Source organism: Lytechinus pictus, chromosome 4, assembly GCF_037042905.1.
Source record: "Lytechinus pictus isolate F3 Inbred chromosome 4, Lp3.0, whole genome shotgun sequence".
Classification (NCBI taxonomy): Eukaryota; Metazoa; Echinodermata; class Echinoidea; order Temnopleuroida; family Toxopneustidae; genus Lytechinus; species Lytechinus pictus.
The window spans coordinates 4,936,814-4,957,696 of NC_087248.1; the positions used below are offsets into that span (position 1 = coordinate 4,936,814).

General features: G+C 35.7%; 1 protein-coding gene across 1 annotated transcript; it reads left to right on the top strand.

The window, feature by feature from the left end:
* Positions 1 to 456: 456 nt before the first annotated feature.
* On the top strand, positions 457 to 20,404 carry LOC129258540 (uncharacterized). The gene is made up of 13 exons (XM_054896796.2): positions 457 to 2,089; positions 3,015 to 3,043; positions 3,813 to 3,888; positions 4,425 to 4,465; positions 5,638 to 5,766; positions 6,552 to 6,715; positions 9,228 to 9,375; positions 10,780 to 10,932; positions 11,432 to 11,576; positions 12,889 to 13,008; positions 14,717 to 14,898; positions 15,789 to 15,923; positions 16,545 to 20,404. Exons 1-13 carry the CDS (start codon positions 784 to 786, stop codon positions 16,758 to 16,760), a joined length of 2,844 nt encoding a protein of 947 aa, XP_054752771.2. The 5' UTR covers positions 457 to 783; the 3' UTR covers positions 16,761 to 20,404.
* Positions 20,405 to 20,883: the final 479 nt, after the last annotated feature.

Below are 20,883 nucleotides of genomic sequence, written 5' to 3' on the forward strand. Positions count from 1 at the left end.
GACTTTACCTTTCATTTTGGAAAGCTATCCTTTCAAAATTTTATATGATTTATTTCTAAGGCATTTTACTAAACCAGTTGCAATTATTTCATTCCTTATTATGCTGAAGCAGACTTTCTATTTTATATTGTAGGATAGGCCTATATCTCAATATGAACACCTGACTCTGATTACAAGGCGAGAGTCAGAACTGCTACACCACAATGCATCCAAGCTGATTAAAAGACAATCTAATTTATTTTTTGTGTTGTACATGTTCTGTAAGTGTTTTTCCCTTCTTTATGGTCTGAGGCTCTGCCCCAAACTTCCTTATTAAAATTAGCAGAAAAAAAAGTTTTTAGTATTACTTCAATATGTTGAAAAGATTCTTAGTAGCACAGACAATGTTTTAATTCCTGATGGTTGGTATTCCTGCTTGTGAATAATTCCATTTTCCTTTTTTTTCATTTGGTATGTAGGTTGAAGCTGCAATGTCTCCAGAATGTTGAAACGACTTTCCTATGTCACCAATCCTCAGAGGTTCAGACCTAAGGAATCAGCCATTATCACCAAATAGTAAGACCTGTGTGCCAAGGATGCCCAGTACTTTCAGTGTAGTCTGACTTGGTATTACCTCCAAGTGTGAGGCAGAATTCCCCTTGAGATTACAAGATGTTGCTTGCACAGTATTTTGGATCTTAGACTTCACCACTAGTATAAAGCCATCATTATCGTCATGGTTATAATGTAGCCCAATAGAAGGAACATGTTTTTATGTAGGATTGAACATAAGCTGATCGATGCATGATGAATCGACCTCACTCAAATAATTGCAATAACATTGTTGTCGCAGAGGCACAGTTCGACACCCACCATTCTCAGTTTCTGCATAAAGTCACGTCCAATGGAAACCCTGAGAACTCTGAGGATTCATGTGTTTCTGTTGACGGAGGGTACAGTTCTGTCGATCGTGAAAACTCGTTGGAATATCATCCCAAGTGTATTCCAAAATCTCGAAATCATGTGGATCAGTCTCCAATGCCAGGATCATTTCTGGATGGGCCCTTCGCTAAAGAGTCATATCACATGGTAGATCCAAGGCAACAAACATTGCAGAATGGAAACATGGACCCTCATACTTCTCCAAGATATCCAGTTCGAGGTGAACCTAAGCAATTCTTGGATTTTAGGAAAACCTCCGATGATTTTCAAGGGCAAATACATGTACCTACCCTGAACGGACTCTCGTTGACTTCTAACTCGTTGGACGGTTATCAGGGTAATTTGCAGAATGGCTATCCTGACAAATCGCCAACTCAGAGATACTCTGCCCAAGGTGCTCCTTTCCGTTTTTCATATTCTGGGGAGGCTGTAGATGAAACACAAAGGCAAGACCCATTCACAACTAATGGACCCCCATTGACACCCAACACTCATAGTGGGCCAACAAGCCCTAGACCACCACCTGTCATTCGGAAACATTCCTCGTTTACGAGACAGAACGCCATCGAGGAGGAAATAGATGATCATGATGAGCTCAATGATTCTGGGTTTGGGTCCATGTGCAGAACAGCCAGCTATGAAAAGCCAAGGAGAAGCCGCTCCAGGGATGTGAGTGATGCTCCCAATGAAGAAGTCAACAACAATCTGGCCCCTAGGAAGCTGCAGAGATCGCAGTCAAGTCAGGAGAGGACTGACAATGAACTCGCCCAATTCCATGCCGAGAAACGTCGGTGTTCATCAGAGCAGTTGCAACGGAGCAATGGGAGCAGTGGATATCATTCTGGTAATGGTTACCAGGGAGATCTTGCCAGATCCTTGATAGCCAAGTTTTCTGATTTAGCAAAAGGAACATCTGCTCAGTCAGCAACATCCACAGAACATTCACCTACATCATCAGAGTATGATGACACAGAGGTATTCATCGGTGGATTAAGAGATAGACTCAATTCATGTAAGTCAGAGAGATGGGAAGCTGCTGAGGTTCATAAGGAGATTTTGTCTGATCCAAAACTTACAATGAAATACGATCTCACCAGTGAGGAATATCGTCAGCAGAGGGAACTCATATCATTTGAGGTTTTTCGTAATGACGTCCAACCTTTCGAACGTAAGTTTGATAAGAATTTCACTAGATACGATAATCCAAGTTCTATTGGCCTTTCTCCCTCTTGTAAAAGTTCAAGTCTTTCTCTTGTAAATTGGGTTAAAATTTCTATATTATTATCTGTCCTCTTTTTTTCCAATCAGCTCCAGCTAGATGTTTACAATGGTGACACAGCATCTGCTGCTGCGGCATTTGCTCTGCTCTTAATGAAATCTCAGAGGGCATATGGGTAGAGTTAGGAATGTAATTGAGATTTATCTAATTTTGTAGGCTAGATTGTAAGTTAGGCTTAACGTGCAGATTTTCCCTCGGAGCAATTGTTGCTGGAGCGAATGTCATGGAACATTTACAATGAATACACATCCATTACCCAAATAACTCTGAATTTCATTTTATTTCTGCCAAGTTTAATGAACAAAATGTATGTTTGCATTGAATTGAAGTTGTTTAAGAATCATGCATCACTTAATATATCTCAGTGAGAAATTAATAAGATATGTCCTTTCATGTAATCTGAGATCTTCACAGAGATATCTGCTTAAGTGTCCAGTTGTTCAGATCAAGTTCTATGGGGACAAATCAATTTGTCATGCGGCCCCTTAACTTTGGAATATGATCCCTTCTTCCATTAAGGAGGCATCTACATGCTCTGCATTCAAAAGTCGCCTCAAAACTTATTTGTTTAAGCGGTTTTATGATTGAGACAGTCTACATAATAGCTTTAATCCTCTCTCTTCTGTGTCTATTTTCCTATGAAGCGCATAGAGATGCCCATGGGTAGTGATATGCGCTATACAAGCAACGTCATATTATATACCTACATGTATACTCACATTGATAGTTTATCCAATTGTTTTCACCAAAAATTATTTGCTTAATATTGTGTTTTTGAAATGGTTGTGATGTATTTTTTATTTGCTCTTTACAGCCTCACTTGTGCTCTTCAATGGCAACCTGGTAAGTATTGATGTGGCTCTATGAAGGGTTAGCACCTTTCAGATATTTGTATAAGTGTAGATTATATCTTATTTATGTAAATTAATAATGTTTTGTGTAAAGGGTAAGTGCCTTGTGCATGTTAACTTGTGGGTATTGATTATTCTAATGAGTTTTCATGAACTGATAAATTTTTTTCTGTCTGGACTGAAATTTAAGCAACTTCTATAGGCCAATCTTGACCTCTGCTAGGTAATTTTCCAAGGGTTGTGGGGCAGTTGCCCCCCCCCCCCCCCCCCCCGTCCCATGACTTTCAAGTAGTGAAAATAGAGGAGGAAGTAGGGGAAAGGTGGGGAGAAAAAGAAGAATATAGAAAAAAATGAGATCATATCTATATTTACCTTTTTATTTAAATGAGAACAAAAAATTGTTACTTTTTCCTTTGCCTCCCCCCCCCCCTTATGATCATAACATCCTGACATCCCATCCTGGTTATCATACATGAATTGCAAAATCAAAGACCTGTCCACATCGTAACCTTGTTAAGGATGAATACAGTCAGTTAAACTATTTCATTCTTGTTTTATTATCATCTTGAATAAAAAAAGGTCTTAGTATCATTGAATTGTGTATTTCTTTCTAGGTACTCACTAGCCAGAATTTAAAAAAAAAAAATCATTTTTTTCTGTCTTGAAATAATTGAAAATGGTGCTTGAATTTCATAATCTACTACCATTGTATATTTATAATATGTTTCTATGTGTGTATATGATTTATGATATTTGTGTAGCCATCTTCACCACAAAGTGACAAGAATGTGAGAGATGTGCCTGAAAGATCATCTGAGCTAGAGATTAGTTCTAGTGGTAAGTGATAGTGATTGTTTTAAAACGTTTCTTTTATCGTAGTTGGATGATATTAAGTTTGGAGTTGATGTTGGTATTGATATTGGTGTTAACATTGTGAATCAGACTTGTTAAAGAAGTTTTATTAATCTGAATTCTTTCTCTGTTTGATATGATTTTCATACTCGTTAATTTTGCAACACACTCATTTGAAGAGTGTCGGGTTTTTCTCTTTTTGAGAGAGAGAAATCATTGTATTCTTTAGAGAAATCATTTCCTATTTTTCAGTTGGAAAGGTTTGGAGGTTTGGTTAAAGTATTATGATGGGATTTAAATTGTTTTTAAGCCACAGATTTATCCACAAGATATTTGACCAGAATAAGGTTCTAATTTTGTGTGCATATATAGCCTATGTATAAAGTGGTATATGTGCAACATTTTTATTCCAATAATATATATTTTAGGTGTACCTGAAAAAAAAAGTTTGTTTTAATGAACAGTGATTTTTATTTTGATAATTATGTTTTATGACTGTTTTATCTTTTAATTTCATTTAGAATCAAGTCAATCTCAAGATGATAGTGCAGTCCCAATCGAGGTATGGTTTATAAGGATTTTTATTTCATTTTATTTTATCGATTATAATCTAAATACGCTGTACACCAATTAATATGAAATGATTTATTGACTTGATAATGATAAGATATGAAGAAAGGACAGTATCTTTTGAAGTGGATGTTTTTACAAGTGTAAAAGCCCTTGGACTACAAAGCCTTGCATATAGAACGTATTTTCAAGATTATGAGAGGGATAGACAATGTTGATGCTGATCTGTTCTTTGAACGAATCCATGACTCTCGTACAAGAGGACATGGCATGAAACTAAGGAAGCAGAGATGCAGATCTGCTGTTTGCCAAAATTCATTTTTGGAGCTGCAATAATGGGAATTATCTGCCTGAGTCAGTTGTAAGTGCAACTAGTCTGAATCAGTTTAAATCAGGACCTGAAAATTTTTGGCACAACCATCCTCTGAAGCAGAGGTGGCTGATCATCAGGCTCAGACAAAGAAAGTGGTCTGTCTGCCAAACAATAGGTGCCCCTCCAATTTCTTTGTCCGAGCCTGATGTTCTGCCGCCTCTGCTCTGAAGTACAGACCTTGCCAAAAAAAATATTAACGAGGGGCACATAAGCATATTTCTTTACATCTCAACATCCAAGTAAGTGTAGACTCTGTGGCCCTTAACCTGAACTCGTGTTTAACTTTGACTTAGGTCTGACTCTGCTAAAATTATGGGAAGCCAAACATGTCAAAATTTGTTCACATGGTATGTTTATTATGTTTCCTGTGCTCTTTCCTAGTTGGTGAAGACAATTATCTTATCAGACGGTTAAAAATGATTTGAGATTCAAATGAGCTGGTACTACATGTATGAACCTTTACCGTTAGAGATTTATGTCACAATTAGCCATCCATATTTAAACCACAACTTTAGACCAGAGTTTAAATTAAACCCAACTTCAGGATACGCACCAGGGGGCTGTTTCATAAAGCTGTTGTTAAGTTAAGAGTGACTTTTTGAACAAGTGGTAAACCTTTCTTTTGGTAAATGGTATACACCAAAATGTCAATTTGCGATGGTGAAGCGCGTAAGAAAGGATCACCTGACGTTCTTAAAGTCACTCTTAACTTACAAACAGCTTCATGAAACACCCACATGTGACTGTACCTCTAGATTTCATGTCAAGTTTGACTGTAACTCCTTTGACAGGCTCCGAGAGGTGCTCCTGATCATGCTGATATCCTTGATGAAGAAACGAAGGAACACCTACAGACAATCCTTGAGGAGAGCGCATACTGTGAGGAAATGAAACACAACACTTGTTTCCAATGCTGGAAGGTAATATACATGTCTATGTTGGCTCAGTGGGTAGAGCGTCTGTTGCACATCCGGGTGTTCGAACCCCAGTCGCATCAGACCAAAAGACGTTGAAAGATGGGAGTTGCTCCTACCCTGTTTGGTGTTCAATGATTCAATGGATAGAGCTATGTTGTTCTGGCACTGCACAGTGGCTGCCGGGCCCACAATCAATTGGCAAAATGAATTTTCGAGGTGTTCCTACATGTATTTCAGATTTCTTTACGAACAATAGAAAAATATGGATTTTCATTTAGCAAAGAATAAGGGGGAGAAGCCTTATCCAATTCTATTCAATTCAGGCCTATGTACATTGTTTCCCTCAATACATCATGTTTGACTTGATACTAGCAATCACATAAACGTATAAAACACATGATTTGACTTCCAAATGCTTGCAAAAAAATGCCTGGGGTGTTTCATAAAGCTGTTCGTAGGTTAAGAGTGACTTTAAGAATGACTGGTGAACCTTTCTTACGCGTTAAACCATCGCCAATGAACATTTTGGAGTATACCCTTTACCAGTAGAAAGGTTCACCTAACTTATGAACAGCTTTATGAAACACCCTCCAAGTTGAAACTACAGTAGAAATGTGTGTCATATGACCGTCTCATAGCCAACCATTTGTGTAGGATCCACATAGTGTATTCTTACTTTGTACTCCTATACATTTTAACATGTAGGGACATACAATCTGCTATGTGCAATGTGCTCTTTGTAATGTATCACATTTTTCTCTTTTTTTATAATCAACTTTGATCCACAGACAAAATTTCATGTGAATTTATTTGAGAAGTGCTATCGGAATGAAAAGCTTGACCGGTGTGACCACTGCAAAGAGATGGTCAAAGCATACCGGAATCATAGCGAGAGCTGCACGTCAGACCGATGTGTGCTGCCATTTTGTGGCTTCATCAAGGATCTATACAGGTAGATATGTCTGGTAAATTTTCTACTTATCTGCGCCCGCTTTGTCTGCATTACATATGGTCTCTTCCCATATAGCCTAATCCTAGTTCGTCTTCTACCAGTTTGTGTTTTAACCATTTGGTCTAATTGCCATTTAGGCCATTTGTCATTTTGTCATATTTCCAGTTAGGCTATACCCATTTGGTCTAATATCCTCCTGGTCTGACACTATATGGTTACATGATCTGTTTGAGAACCAAATTTTCATTTGACAAAGCAAAACTAATAAGAAGACAAAGTGAAAATGAGACCAACTGGGAATTGCACTAAATGAGAATCAGTATTAGATCAAATGTGGTGTAGACTACATGATAATTATACCAAATTGATAGTAGGCCAAATGGGTCTAGCTCATGACTATTTGATGATTGCTTTTAGACCAAGTGAATGTATATTGATAACCTTATCGCATTTTCCTTCAGCAAGAATTTTACTCACATGTGCTGCACTCAACCCAGGTGAGGTGAATGGGTACTTGGTAGGAAGAATTGAGGTCCTATATGGGCAGCACAGCTAAAGCCAGGGTATTAATACATTACGTCAAACCCCCGTTTGGAGAAAGACCGCAGTTCAGGTTGCAAACTGCGGTATTAGACCCCAATTTGTGTTTGAAATCTAAAAAATCATTTCTAAGCCCTGGGGGCCGCTTCATAAAGCTGTTCGTAAGTTAAGAGCGACCTTAAGAACGACTGGTGATCATCGCCAATGGTGTGTACCATTTACCGCAAGACAGGATCACCAGTCGCTCTTAGCTTACGAACAGCTTTATGAAACACCCGCCTGATCAACCCCGCTTGGCCAGGTAATCCCCGCTGTCTCAATTTCACCTCCACAGGCCAGATTATGAGCGTTGAGCCAAGGACGAAATGATAAACAACAGCTGTGCTATTACGTAAGACTTCTCTGCCTGTAGAAGGACCGTCGGAATGAAATTATTGTATTCGATATTTAATCACGTTTTCAAAGGCATATTGTATTCAGAAATTCAATGTTAGTCCATTTTCAATTTCGAACGAAGAAAATCAACCTCGAAATAAGGAAAGTAAGTGAATAAAAAATGGCGGCATGCTTTGCCGGGACCGAGCTCGGGCTGTTGTCTTATCTTCGGACCGAGGTCAAGAAACAGGTGTTTTGATACTTACATTGCATGCTTGGGGCAGTAGGGTTTGTCGTACTTGGAGAAGAGAATTGATTGAGAAAAACTGGGGTATAGTGTTCTCAAATGGAGGTTTTTCGTCATGAGCAGCGTTTTCTATCCTTGGGCAAAAAAACTTTATAAATCAAGCTATTCTTATTATTATCGGATAGGTGTTTCCGAGAAAGTTAGTCAGAACTGTATGCACACCAAGTAATTGATCTATTCTTTTGTAAAATTTTCAATTTAATAATAGCTTAATAACACCATTCCTTGACCTGGTCTAACACCTCTTAATTTATATGATTAAAATATTTGTTAACAAATAATTGTTTATAAATTCAAATGCTTATTTGACAGAGTGCAAAATGATATGTAGATGAATTGGAAATTAGATCATATATGTGTGTGTTTTTAATAGACTAAATGGAACACCAACACCACAGACCTAGTGAGTGTTATACCGTATGGCCCGTATTCTGAAGTTGGGTTTAATTTAAACTCTGGTTTAAAGTTGTAATTTAACTATAGATACATGTGTAGCCAATAGTGGCATAGTGGCATTCTAAAAGTATAATTTCAATGTATCAGCTCATTTTTCCTCTCAATTCATTCTTAACTGTTTTAACAGGATAAATACGACAGCTTTCTTCACCTTTCACAAGTTAAGAAAGAGCGCAGTAAGCATAGGAAACATACAATGTAAGAAAATGTTGACATTTTTGGCTTTCCATAATTTTAATACAGAGTTAGACCATGGTCTAATATAAACTGACTTCAGAATACAGGCCAATGGGTTTAGCTACGATGGGGTTAGATGATCTCATAATTACACCAGGGCCCTGTCTTACAAAGAGTTACGATTGATCCAATCAGTCGTAACTCTATGGAAATCCATCAGTGTCATAATTTTTTCTACAGTAAAATTTGCAAAATGTCCTTTGTAATCAAAGGAGAACACTCCAAATTGTCAAGAAATCAATGAATTTATGGATATGGATTCATATCTAGAATTTTTTTTGAACAAACATGCATTTCATATGTTAACTTTGCTGGCTTTCCATAGTTGCGATTGATTGGATCAATCGTAACTTCGTACAACAGGGCCCTGAAGACCTTGATTGGATACAAACTGAACAAACCTCTACAATTTATTGGCGTTCATCTGCATTTGCCACTGTCCACCCAAGTGTAGTAGTATCCAGTTGGAAGGAATTTCTTGAATGCTCAAGCGTCTGATCAGGATAGCCGTGCTGAAGCCGGGGTAATTGTATGCAGTGCTTAGAAACATGGTACTTATCGCTAAGATGTTACATATTTTTATTATTGTCTTTGCAGTGAGACAGGGCTTCTTCATGACCTTGATAAGCGTCGTTGGGAGGATGTGTTAGGATGTTTGATGAAGAAGAAAGAATTGGATGTTTTAGAAAGACTTCATGAACTGGAAGAGTTGCATCATCCTACTGATGACGGAGTGGAATTATGGGTAACTCACATTTGTGGACAGGGTACTTGCATTATTTGCAGTGTGGGCGCGTTGTGGTGTAGTGGTTCTGACTCTTGCCTTTCAAACAGAGGGTCGTGGGTTGGAATCCTAGCCATGGCGTGTTTTCCTTCAGCAAGAAATTTATCCACACTGTGCTGCACTCGATCCAGGTGAGGTAAATGGGTACCGGCAGGAAGTGATTCCTCAAAAAGCTGTGCGCACCAGAATCGGTAGACTAGCTTAGCCGGGGTAATATAGGAGAGCCTTGAGCACCTAGCAAGGTGGATACGTGTGCTATATAAATCCTATATTATTATTTATTATTATTACGTTACATCGAGAGATGGACAGATAACCCATTGCCTTTTGGAACCTTGTGATCTTTGTACAAAGCCTATGGGAACAATATTACTTAATAGTTTACTGGTTAACCCATTGTCTACTGGAACTGATTGGCCCCTTTACAAAGCATATTGGCTTAAAATAATTCAATAATCAACTGGTTAATCTTCATGGGTTAACCTTCTATGAGACCAGGTGGGTGTTTCATAAAGCTGTTTGTAAGTTAAGAGCGACTTTGAGAACGACTGGTGATCTTTTCTTGTGGTAAATGGTAGCTTCATTGGCGATGGTTTAGAGCATAAAAGGATCACCAGTCGTTCTTAAAGTCGCTCTTAACTTACGAACAGCTTTATGAAACGGACCCCAGTTTAGTGTTTCATAAAGTTGTTTAAAGATCACACAAGATTTTACACTGCTTGTATACACAGCCAGTGATCTGTATCATGCTGCTATAATGTAACATTAACAACATACTTTTGACACAAAAAAAATTTATAATAATATTAATTACTTGTATATCATTTGTCAAGTATCAATCTTTACGTGTTTCCAGAGGAACTTCGATATTTCTGACTCTAGCCAAGCAGCCTTGGACAGTGTTCATTTATTCCTTTATTATTTATTTATGTATGTACGTATGTATTCATTTATTTTCATTTTATTTGATTTATTTATTTATTTTCATTTCAGCAGGGTAGCCCCATTAGTAATTGAATACTGTTTTTCCCAATATGAGTATATATAGTATTTTTCTCTTTTTTTTCACTACTTGAAAACATGGGGGGGGGGTTGCCCCCATGCAGTGCTGCCCTTAATTTCTATCGCACTTTTTTTTTAGATTTTACATAATAATATTATTAGAGGGTACAGTAGTGGAGTATTAAAGTGACCTACATGTAGCTTTCAGAAATAAAGTTTAGTTTGAAATGTTTCGTGACAAATTAAATAAAAAATTAAACAAGCTGTTTGCAGTTTTTACGTTATTTCACAGAGGTCATTTTTTACCCATGTCATTTAGTTTATTTATTTTTTCTTTATATTACATTTCGCTGATTTTTTCAGAGTTTTGATGCAAACGCAGAAAGTTACTTGAGGAGGGGCCAGCCTTTCAGTCAACTGACAACAGAGCGCAGACTTTGCAAATTTGGGCACTTCACTCCCATCCGTTGCAAAGCCAGGAGGCTGGAGCCAATGATCAGTGTGGTCATCAAAAAGGTAATTTCTTCTTTCCTCTGGACATGTTAAGCATTGTGATGGTATTGGTATAAGAGAGAATTTGGACATGTGAATAATAATTAAACTGTTGGCTACTGAATTATGTGATTCCTGTAGGCTTTGTAAAGGGTTCGTCTGGTTTGAGTAGGCAATGGGTTAATTTGCTTGTTGGCAATAAACATTTATTAAAATGTTTGTGTAACAGGTCCCAGGAGTACTAGTCATGTAGAAATCGGAAGTTTTAAGAATGAGGAGGAGAAAAAGGAGGGGAGAATAAGGAGAATTAAATGATGAAAAGGGGGAGGGGGAGGAGGACTAGAAAAAACAAGAATGAGACAGAGATGAGGAGTATTAGAGATGATGATGAGGCCTAAGGAGGAGGGAGGCAAAAAGGGGAGATCGGTGGAGAAGGCGGGAAAAAAAAGAGAAGACAAGTAGCAAGTCTTCGGAAGATGATGATGAGTAGAAAGTATCATGCTATTCACTTTCCCTCATCCAGGTTCGATGGTGTTCAAATTTGACATCTACTCTCCGGAAACTTCACTCAAAGAGTTCACCAAGCCTCAAAGATATCATCTCAACATGTCTGTGGCACAAGAAATTGAAAGGAGATAAGCTTCTCATCTGTTCAACCTACCTCTACGGTAATATGAATCTTCTATATTCTTCTTGAAATCTCTTTTCACCTGGGCCCCGTCTTACAAAGAGTTAAGGTTGATCCAATCAATCGTAACTATATGGAAATCCATCAGTTTCATAATTTTTTCTACAGGAAATTTGAAAAATGTCCTTCCTAAACAAAGGAGAACACACCAAATTGTCAAGAAATCAATGAATTTATAGATATACATTCATATCTAGAATTTTTTTGAACAAACATGGATTTTATATGTTGACTTTGCTGGCTTTCCATGGTTGCTATTGATCAGATCAATCGCAACTCTTTGTAAGACGGGCCTTAGTATTGGCAATAAAACTCTTTTGCGGTAGTCTAAAAACTGGTTTTGATTTGGCAATGGTCTATGTCTTGGATAAATATATTTGAAGCTGAATATTTCAAAATTTATACAGAATATATGTTTCATATCCTTGTACTCTTTTTTTTTTTAAAGCTTAATCCGCACATTCAGTGAGCATAAGTCACTAAATGTCTTTACATTGAATGTTTTCTCACAGGAAGTAATGCCTGGAAAAAAAGTAATATTCAAATAATTTGAATAACTCATTACCAATTTGTTATTGAATTAATGTTTGAATATTTGTTTCAAAGTGAATAATAATAGTATTTGATTACTGTAATAGTCATTGCAAAGCTAGAACACTACAAAACTTACACACAGGTATCACAATGAATTTGTGCATTTCTTAATACATGCACCTTCATTATGTTGTTCCTGATGAAAGATTGCTCGATAACTAGTGCACTCATGGCCAGGCATTGATCACAATGTTTCTCTTTCAAAGTGATTATTAACCTCATCTAAAAACTACAGTTTTCCTGAGATCTCATTTGTAGCTCTAATGATTAATCCTTATCCTTCCTTCCTTGCACTATGGAATCATCCATCAGTTAAATATTTCTTTTGATTATAATTTCACACTCACATCTGTCAGGGAAAGTATTGTCAACCAACAAGCAAAAATTGGCTTCTCATAATGACAAGTGTTGATGGTGCATGTATCATGAAATGCATGAATTGTCTGGGAGAAAAGTGCCATTTAGTAATTGTCTTTGTCTTTTGATATGAAGATCATTTGAAAAAACTTTTCAGGATATATATGTCGTATCATCTTAACTCAATTCTTGATATTGTGATTTATTCTATGAAATTTAAAAAAAAATTCAAATTCTCACATAAGTTTTTCAATATTAGATTTTTTCCTTTATAGTTCTGAGGGTCAATGAAAGCTAATTTTTAATCCTGATTATTACTTTTAATCTCCTCAATCTTGTAGGAGATAGTCTGTCATCCGTTCTTAATTCTATAGAGGACATTTGTGAGAAATGGTGGATAGAAGCATGCAAAGCCGCTGTTAAGCTCCATGAGTTAAACATACTCTACCTCAACTGGAAAGGTACATTTTATTTTTTACTAATTTTGAAGGTGATTGATTGAAGGCTTTACCCCCATTGTCTACAGGGATGATGAGTGTGATAGGGTGAAGATAGTCTGCAGGTGCAGACCCTGAATGAAACTCAGATCAACAAGTGGGTCTTCACACAAGACAAGCACATATAACTTGCTGTTTCAAGAGGAACCTTCTGTACAGAAATCATTGTAGGCTGTTTATTCAGACTCTAATAACTTGAGTGAAGGGTTTGCACAGCAGACTAGAGTGAAAAGGTGCTCTTTAGAGCCAACTTCAAAACCAAATTAGGACGGTATTTTACAACGAGAGATAAGGGTGACTTATGGGGCATTTTGAGATCAATTTGGGGTACCAAATCAGTCATATGTTTTAACTGCAACTTTGCACTTGGTTACTGTTCTTCTTTTTGCCACAAGGCATATGAAGTGATTTGCCATAGTTAAGATTGACCTATCAGTTTTAAAATTGCAACAGAAATATGCAACTGATTGCACGTATTTGTTGCAACGTCCCCCCCCCCCTAGAGTTATGCTTAGCAGTAAAGTGTCAGTGCGCATGATATTAAATGCACAATCTCATTGATTTATATTCAGTACTATCAATGGTGACTTCCTTCATGCGCACATTGGCCTGTGTGAAGATATTTGCATTAAATTCATGTGCAGAAAAAGATGTGGAATCCAATGGTTGCGGCCATATTGGTAACCCGTAAGAATAAATCCCTTTAATGTAGTGAGCACTGCTTATAGAGTGGTAGCTTGAGCTTAAGCCATGGTAGCTGCATCATAGGCCACATCTTACAAAGAGTTACAATTGATCCAAGCACGATGTCCTTTGTAAACAAAGAGAAGCACGCCAAATTTTCAAGAAAACAATGAATGTATAAATATGTATATCAGATCTACAAATTATTTTGAACAATCACATATTTTGGATGTTGACGTTGCTGGTTTTCCATTGTTGTGGTCGTCTAGATCAATCGTAAATCTTTGCAAGACGGAATCCAGCTATGCATGAGCCTTTCAATAACTCTGTGTAAGGTCATGGGAATTGTGTAATGTATTTGGGGACAGTCTGTGACTCATTGGCCCAAATTCACAAAGGTGGTTTTGAAAACCATTGGTTGAACCCATGGTTCATGCAGATTTCCAGTATACATTACGCTTATTTACCGCATGTATCAAAAAATGTCCAATGCTGATGCGAGCTTTTGTCACAGTGCGCCAAATTGACACCTGTTGCCAAGGTTAAGTACGCTACATTGTATTTTATTCATGAGTCCACTGTTTTCAATTAATGAGTCCACTCTTCAAACAGTGGACTCATGAATAAAACAGCGTATCTAACCATGGTAACAGGCGTCAATTTGGCGCACTGTGACAAAAGCGCGCATCAGCATTGGACATTTGTTATACCCTCGCCCAATACGCGCTAAATTGAGCGTACTTTACATGTATACAGGAAATCTGCATAAACCATGGCTTCAACCGTGGGTTTTCAAAACCACCTTTTGTGAATTCAGGCCAATCCAATATGTCTGCCTTGTATCCTCTGGCAAAAGGCCCTTTATAAACCATGCTATCATTATCATATAACAAATTGAACTATGGCAAGGAGAGCATATCTGACCAATCAGAAACCTTCTTTCATATGACCTGCTTTTAATACTTTTATTTACCATTTTATTTTTTAGTGGATCATTTGGTCGTGACCCATGATGATCGTGTGAAGCTGTGCAACTTGGACTATGCTGTAGACATTTCATGTAGCTCATCTTATGGGGAACTGAGAGGGTCTCTCTGTGAAGATTGGAGAGGAATAGATGTTCCGGAGCGTGTGAGAAAGGGGCTGGATCCTCGAATAGCGCCTCCTGAGGTAAGGAAAGGGGTCACTTTCACAGAAAACACAGATTTAGCATGGGATATTGTGTGTAAATTTTAAGATTCTCTCATTCAGCATATTCACAGATTGTTATATTTATTATCATAAAGTTTATTGTACTTATTGATTAGTGTAATCTATCATTGAAATTATTGCTATTAACTATACATATATATTCTTTTTGTAGACAATTGCATAAAGTATGTATGTATATGAATGATCATCTTCAAATGATTTGTAGCCACTTTGTGCCCCATATGAGATTATCATAGCTTGTCTGAGTAGTTCCAGAAGTGATGTAAAAATTGAGAAAAATGGGTGTTGGATGTAGGCCTACAAAAAAGTAAATTATTTTATGGAATTAGCCATGTGTTTTATTTGTGCTATATATTCATAACTTGTTGCACCAACATGTGAAAAAAGGGTAAATTGCCAACTCGTCTACTGCCAACTTGTCCACTCACCACATGGTCTACTTTCATTTAGTCTAATGCCATTCCGTCCATCAACCTTTCGTCTAACAACCATTTGGTCCAATACCCATTTGGTCAATCATCGCTTCGTCTAATCACCAGTTCGTCTATGACCATTTGGTCTAGTTGGTCTAATATCCATTTCATTTTCATTCATTTTGCACAATTAACACTTTGTCCAATTTTACCAAATGGTATATGGACTAAATGGCTATTGGACCAACTGGCTATAAGACGAAATGGTGAGTGGACAAATTTGCAATTAGATCATGTGGATAGTGGACGAACTGAAGGTAGACCAAATGATAGTCGACGGGTTGGCAATGGACAAATTTGCATTAGACAAATTGGAAATAAACCCCCCCAAAAAAAGTTAATGAATAAAGTTATTATCTATCTTCTCACTTCAAGGTCCTAGATGGAAGAGGATTGACTATGAGGTCAGATACATGGGGTCTAGGATGCCTGTTATATCAGCTATACAATGATGGGTGCCTCCCATATCGTGATCTCAGTCACATGAGCGATGATGCCATCAGGGAGGAGGTAAGATTAGTCCATTTTTCAATTAATGTTTTTGTGGATCCAGTTTGTATTACATCTTTTAAGCATCCATTCAGACAAATTTACTGTAACATTTTTTTTTTTTTTGGGGGGGGGGGTTTGCACAATATTTTTATTTTGCATGTATAGCTATAAAAAGTCTGGAAAATATATTCATTCATTCATTCATTCATTTATTTATTTATTTATTTATTTATCTATCTATTTATTTATAATAAATTTGGCAATTACAATATGCAATAATTATTCAACGATTTATGAATGAAAACAGAACCGTGGGTGGGTACATGTACATGTAGCTGAGCTGCCTGATATTGGGAAAAAGAGTCAAAGATTCTTAAAATACTCTGCTCATTTTTATTGAATCAGAAATATTTGTTTAATTCAAAGAAAATGTGTATTCAAAGAAAATATATCAGTAAAAAATATGAATTTCCGCTACTTATGATGGTTATGTTTAATTCTTATAAAAAATTGTTATGCCTTCGCACACTGTGTGAACGTAGTGGCAAATGTACAGAAAGATAGATGAGTAAATATCTTCTTATAGCTCATTTATTGACTCTGTCAATGTTTTATACAATATTCATACATATTATACAGAGACTGAGGGTGAACAAAGAACATTCTGAGCTGGTCAAAGATTCACCTACATTTAGGACCAGATTACTGTCTGAGCTATGCTGGCAGCACGATCCGATGAAGCGAAAATTACCAGGACAATTAGAAAAATGCCTTCAAACCTACAATGACTTAGATCTACATCAGCTTTATTATGATATGACACAGATTAATGGTAATGTTGTAGGGACTAATTAACTTGTGGAAATGATGGTAATCATGAATAGTTTATCGAATTCTTATGTCTGTGGCATAAGATTATGTTCAGATGGATACATAAAGAATCATGAAATGGTTCCATGGCACCCTTGTATGTGATTTGGTAATATTGATTCGGCAACACTGTGAAGCATGAGCTCTATGGCAAAACATATAGTGAACAGATGAATTCCTGAAAAATTCATGATAAAAGAATCACCTATTGCTTCAAAAAGATGTAGAAATTAGCAAGCGATTTGAAGAGCGTTTCATCTCCATTTGTCATCATGACATGACAACTTTGGATGGTTTGATTTGCTTTGAAGCAGTTACTATGATGACTGTAGGATAAAGTAGACTCTGTCGGATAAACGTTGGAAGTGTCGTTTCACGAAACGCACCCAGATTTCCCAGGTCTTTTCTTAGAATAAGATGATTAATGTGTAGGTGTCCACATGTGCATACACATAGTGCGTTTCTTTTCAGAATCTTGAATCAGTACTTGAAGGATGATGATCCACAACATTTATATTGCGCCATGTTTCTGTTAAAAACATCAATAGTGGCAGGCTCAAATAGTTAATTAAATAAGCTTATTACCACACATCTGCTGAAATAAGTGAGTTTTGAGGGACGATTTGAATAGAAGGAGATAGAAAATGGAACTAAACTGGTATTCATGCAACATTCTACCTCTTTTGTATTCCAACTGAATTAGATTAACTAATGCTAGATTAACTCGACCTAGATTTAGTCAAACTGAATTGTTACTAAATTTAATCAAACTGGATGTGCTAAAACTTGATATACTCAAAGTAGATTTACTCAAACTGAATTAACTCAAACTAGATTCACTCAAACTAGATTTACTAAAATTAGATTTACTCAACCAGATTTACTCAAACTAGATTTACTCAAAGTAGATTTACTCAAACCAGATTTACTCCAAACTAGATTCATTCAAACCAGATTTTCTTAAACTAGATTCACTCAAACCAAATTTACTCAACTAGATTTACTCAAAACCAGTGGGCTAGTACGATTTGTTAGATGGATAAAATACAAATACCAGTGAAAGTAAAAGTAAAAAAATATCAGTGAAAATTAGAAGAAAAAGATAAAAATATTAAACAGTTATTCATACTTGAATTGTTTTAATGATGAAGCCAATGTATATCTCCTGTTGAAGTCATTCAGAAATTCTTCAGAACCCTTTTACATGTGATTTATCAACAACAACTCTGACAAGTTTTTAAAAAGTTTTCATAAGTGTTCAATGTATGCATTTGCCTATGTAAGTATACCATCATTAAATTCAGACCTGCAATTTCGAAATTAATAAACTTCTATATATCGAGTAGAAATTTGCTTCATTAAAAAAAAAGATTTCATTAGGAGATGTAGAATATCATTCATTTTCTTCATTCTTCAAGTCATATGCTTCCTCTTTTATATCTTCCACTGTCGTTCAAGTACCTTAGTATATTGTTTATAACTCTTAATATGTGGCCGTAATATATTCTTCCCAGTTTATCTTTTCTCCCCCTCTCTCCATCTTCGTCTTTCATTTTTACCACCATTTTACGTTTTGAAATATTTTGCTAGACATTCCTCCATCACTAATTAGTCTGCTGGGCAAACCCTTCACTCGAGTTAAGGGTCTGAATGTGCAGGCTACTCATGCCTTGTGTACCGAAGGCTCTCTCGCTCAGGCAAGTTTTGTATGTGCTAGTCTTTGCATGGAGGCACACTTGTTGATCTATGTTCCAATCAGGGTCTGTGACTGCAGACTAATCATTACTTGCCATCATTAACATGATTTTGTTTCAGTCTTAAAAAATTCGACCAAGGTCTGGTTTCACAAATTGCTAAGATTGATCACTAGACTAATATTATAATTGATTGCAATGATCATTATGTGAAATTTATCTTAAATAAACAACCCAATGATCAATTGCTGAATTCATGTGAGTGGGTCCCTGGATAAGTGTTTAAATGAGGATTATAAGTAGGTTGGTTCAACAACATTTGCTCTGGCGACAATTGCTCCAATGGAAAGTCTGCATGTTAAACCAAACATAAACCTTTACCTCCAAAACTAAATAAGCCATAATCTTATTCTTTACTTTATTCTGAACCAACAACTCTATTTCAATCATAACTCTAACCCTATGCCCTCTGAGATATTAGGACCAAAACAAATGTTGCAGGAGCAAATGTCGTGTCACCTATAAGTGATCCAATGTATTGCATTTTGAATTGTTTTGTTTATGATGTGAATCATTCAAAATGTTTGTAAAATTTGTGGGCACTAATGAAGTTATGATAATTACTGCCAGATTCTGCAGTATTGAATATTGTATATATGGACACAATGTGCTTGTAAGAAAATGTAAAAAGATGTTTGCCCTGAACTATACTAGTTGGAAAAGAAATTAGGAAAGAAAACAATGTAAAAAATGTTTTTGCCTTTTAATATGTATCATATAAGTATGTGTTATGGTCTGGGTACTGTAACAGTCTATGGCACATTTAGACAGTTTTTTAGGAAGAATGACTATCTGATTTGTAATATATGAATAGTATGTGTATAATAGATGTGTACTGTATAGTTTGTGTGAGTGTTACATGAATTCAATTTTGCATTCCAATCTATTTGATGTACAGTTCTAAATGTGTGTAAAATTTATCGGCCTTGACAAAGTATTGTGAAAATTTACAATTTTAGCCAAATGTCATAAATTTTGCTTGATTTTATTTCAAAATCCATATTTTTTCATAACTAAACAGTGTGATAAAAGTATTAAACTATAGTTTTGGATGTGAAATTGACAAGGGTCCTTATTTAGAAGTACTCCAATCATGTAGCAATTCCTCTGGATGACGCTACAGAGTATATTTGAATTTATTATTGGATTCATCTTTTATTGTCAATATTGAATATTGATTTCTTGTTGTTCCCTATATTCATAAAAACATGATGAATTTGACAGAAAATACAATACAATAATTATGTAAGAATTGACATGATACACAGTCATTGAAATTATTATCGGTAAGTTTATGAAAGGATACTCCAGGCTGAAATAAAATGATGTGTATCATAAGGATGAAATAAAACAAGCAAATCACAACAAATTTATCAAAATCGGTTGAAGACTAACCAAATTAGTTTCATAAAACCTTCTTAGAATGAATAAGGGAAATAATTTTCATAACTTGTGTGAAAAGTGAAAGAATAGTAATATGGGATATGATATCAGTTTACTCATTGCATATTCATGCATAAATGCATACACAGTTCATCTAAGTAATGTAAAACTTTAAGAATTCTGTTATTGAATGGATTTTGATGAATAACCAACATTTTACTTTACTAATGTTATTCTATTTATTCAAATCTTATCATTTTTAGCCTGGGGTACCCAATGCTTTGGGGCTTTTCAGTGTATTCAGTTTAATTCACTTTTATTCATCTTGTCATTTTCATTTATAATTTGGAAATATGAACTCACATATTAAGATGTTGACAAAAAAACAAATTCAAAAGAATAGTAGCAAAATACAAGCTGTGCCCAGTATTCATAGAGTATTAAAACAGTTATATTATTGGAAACAAATTCATAAATATAACACCGGTATACAAAAGAAAGAATACAAAATGAAAGAATAATAATATTTTTGATTATTCAACTAATCAGGTCAACTTTTATGAAAGGATTCTCTATGAATGATGAATAACTAACAAATAAAGACAAGAAATTCAAGTATACAATAAAACAATCACAAAATAAATCAAACACAATAAAAACAATGATAATGAGGAACTTAGAAGTGTCATAAGGGTGTTCATACTAAAAATATGTGAATTGTCTTGTACAAATTTTAATATTATATTGATTTGATACTCAAAATCATGATATTTGGTAACACATTTACATTGAGCATAATAATGTATTTTCTATATTTAGTTTATCCATGTGATATGAATGAAGCATTATACATATTTTTGTTTATATGTTTATATTGTCATATTAAAATGTGTACAATGAAGGTCATCTGGTATGACTAAGTAATCATGTAATTGGAATTTTATCTTTGTACATTTTATAAAGATCATGCA

Bases quoted from the DNA above. Each gene is read 5' to 3' on its own strand.
- LOC129258540 (XM_054896796.2), top strand. From the start codon at position 784: ATGATGAATCGACCTCACTCAAATAATTGCAATAACATTGTTGTCGCA. The intron at 3,889-4,424 runs GTAAGTGATAGT...AATTTCATTTAG, and splicing joins GCTAGAGATTAGTTCTAGTG to AATCAAGTCAATCTCAAGAT. The intron at 15,924-16,544 runs GTAAGATTAGTC...CATATTATACAG, and splicing joins ATGATGCCATCAGGGAGGAG to AGACTGAGGGTGAACAAAGA.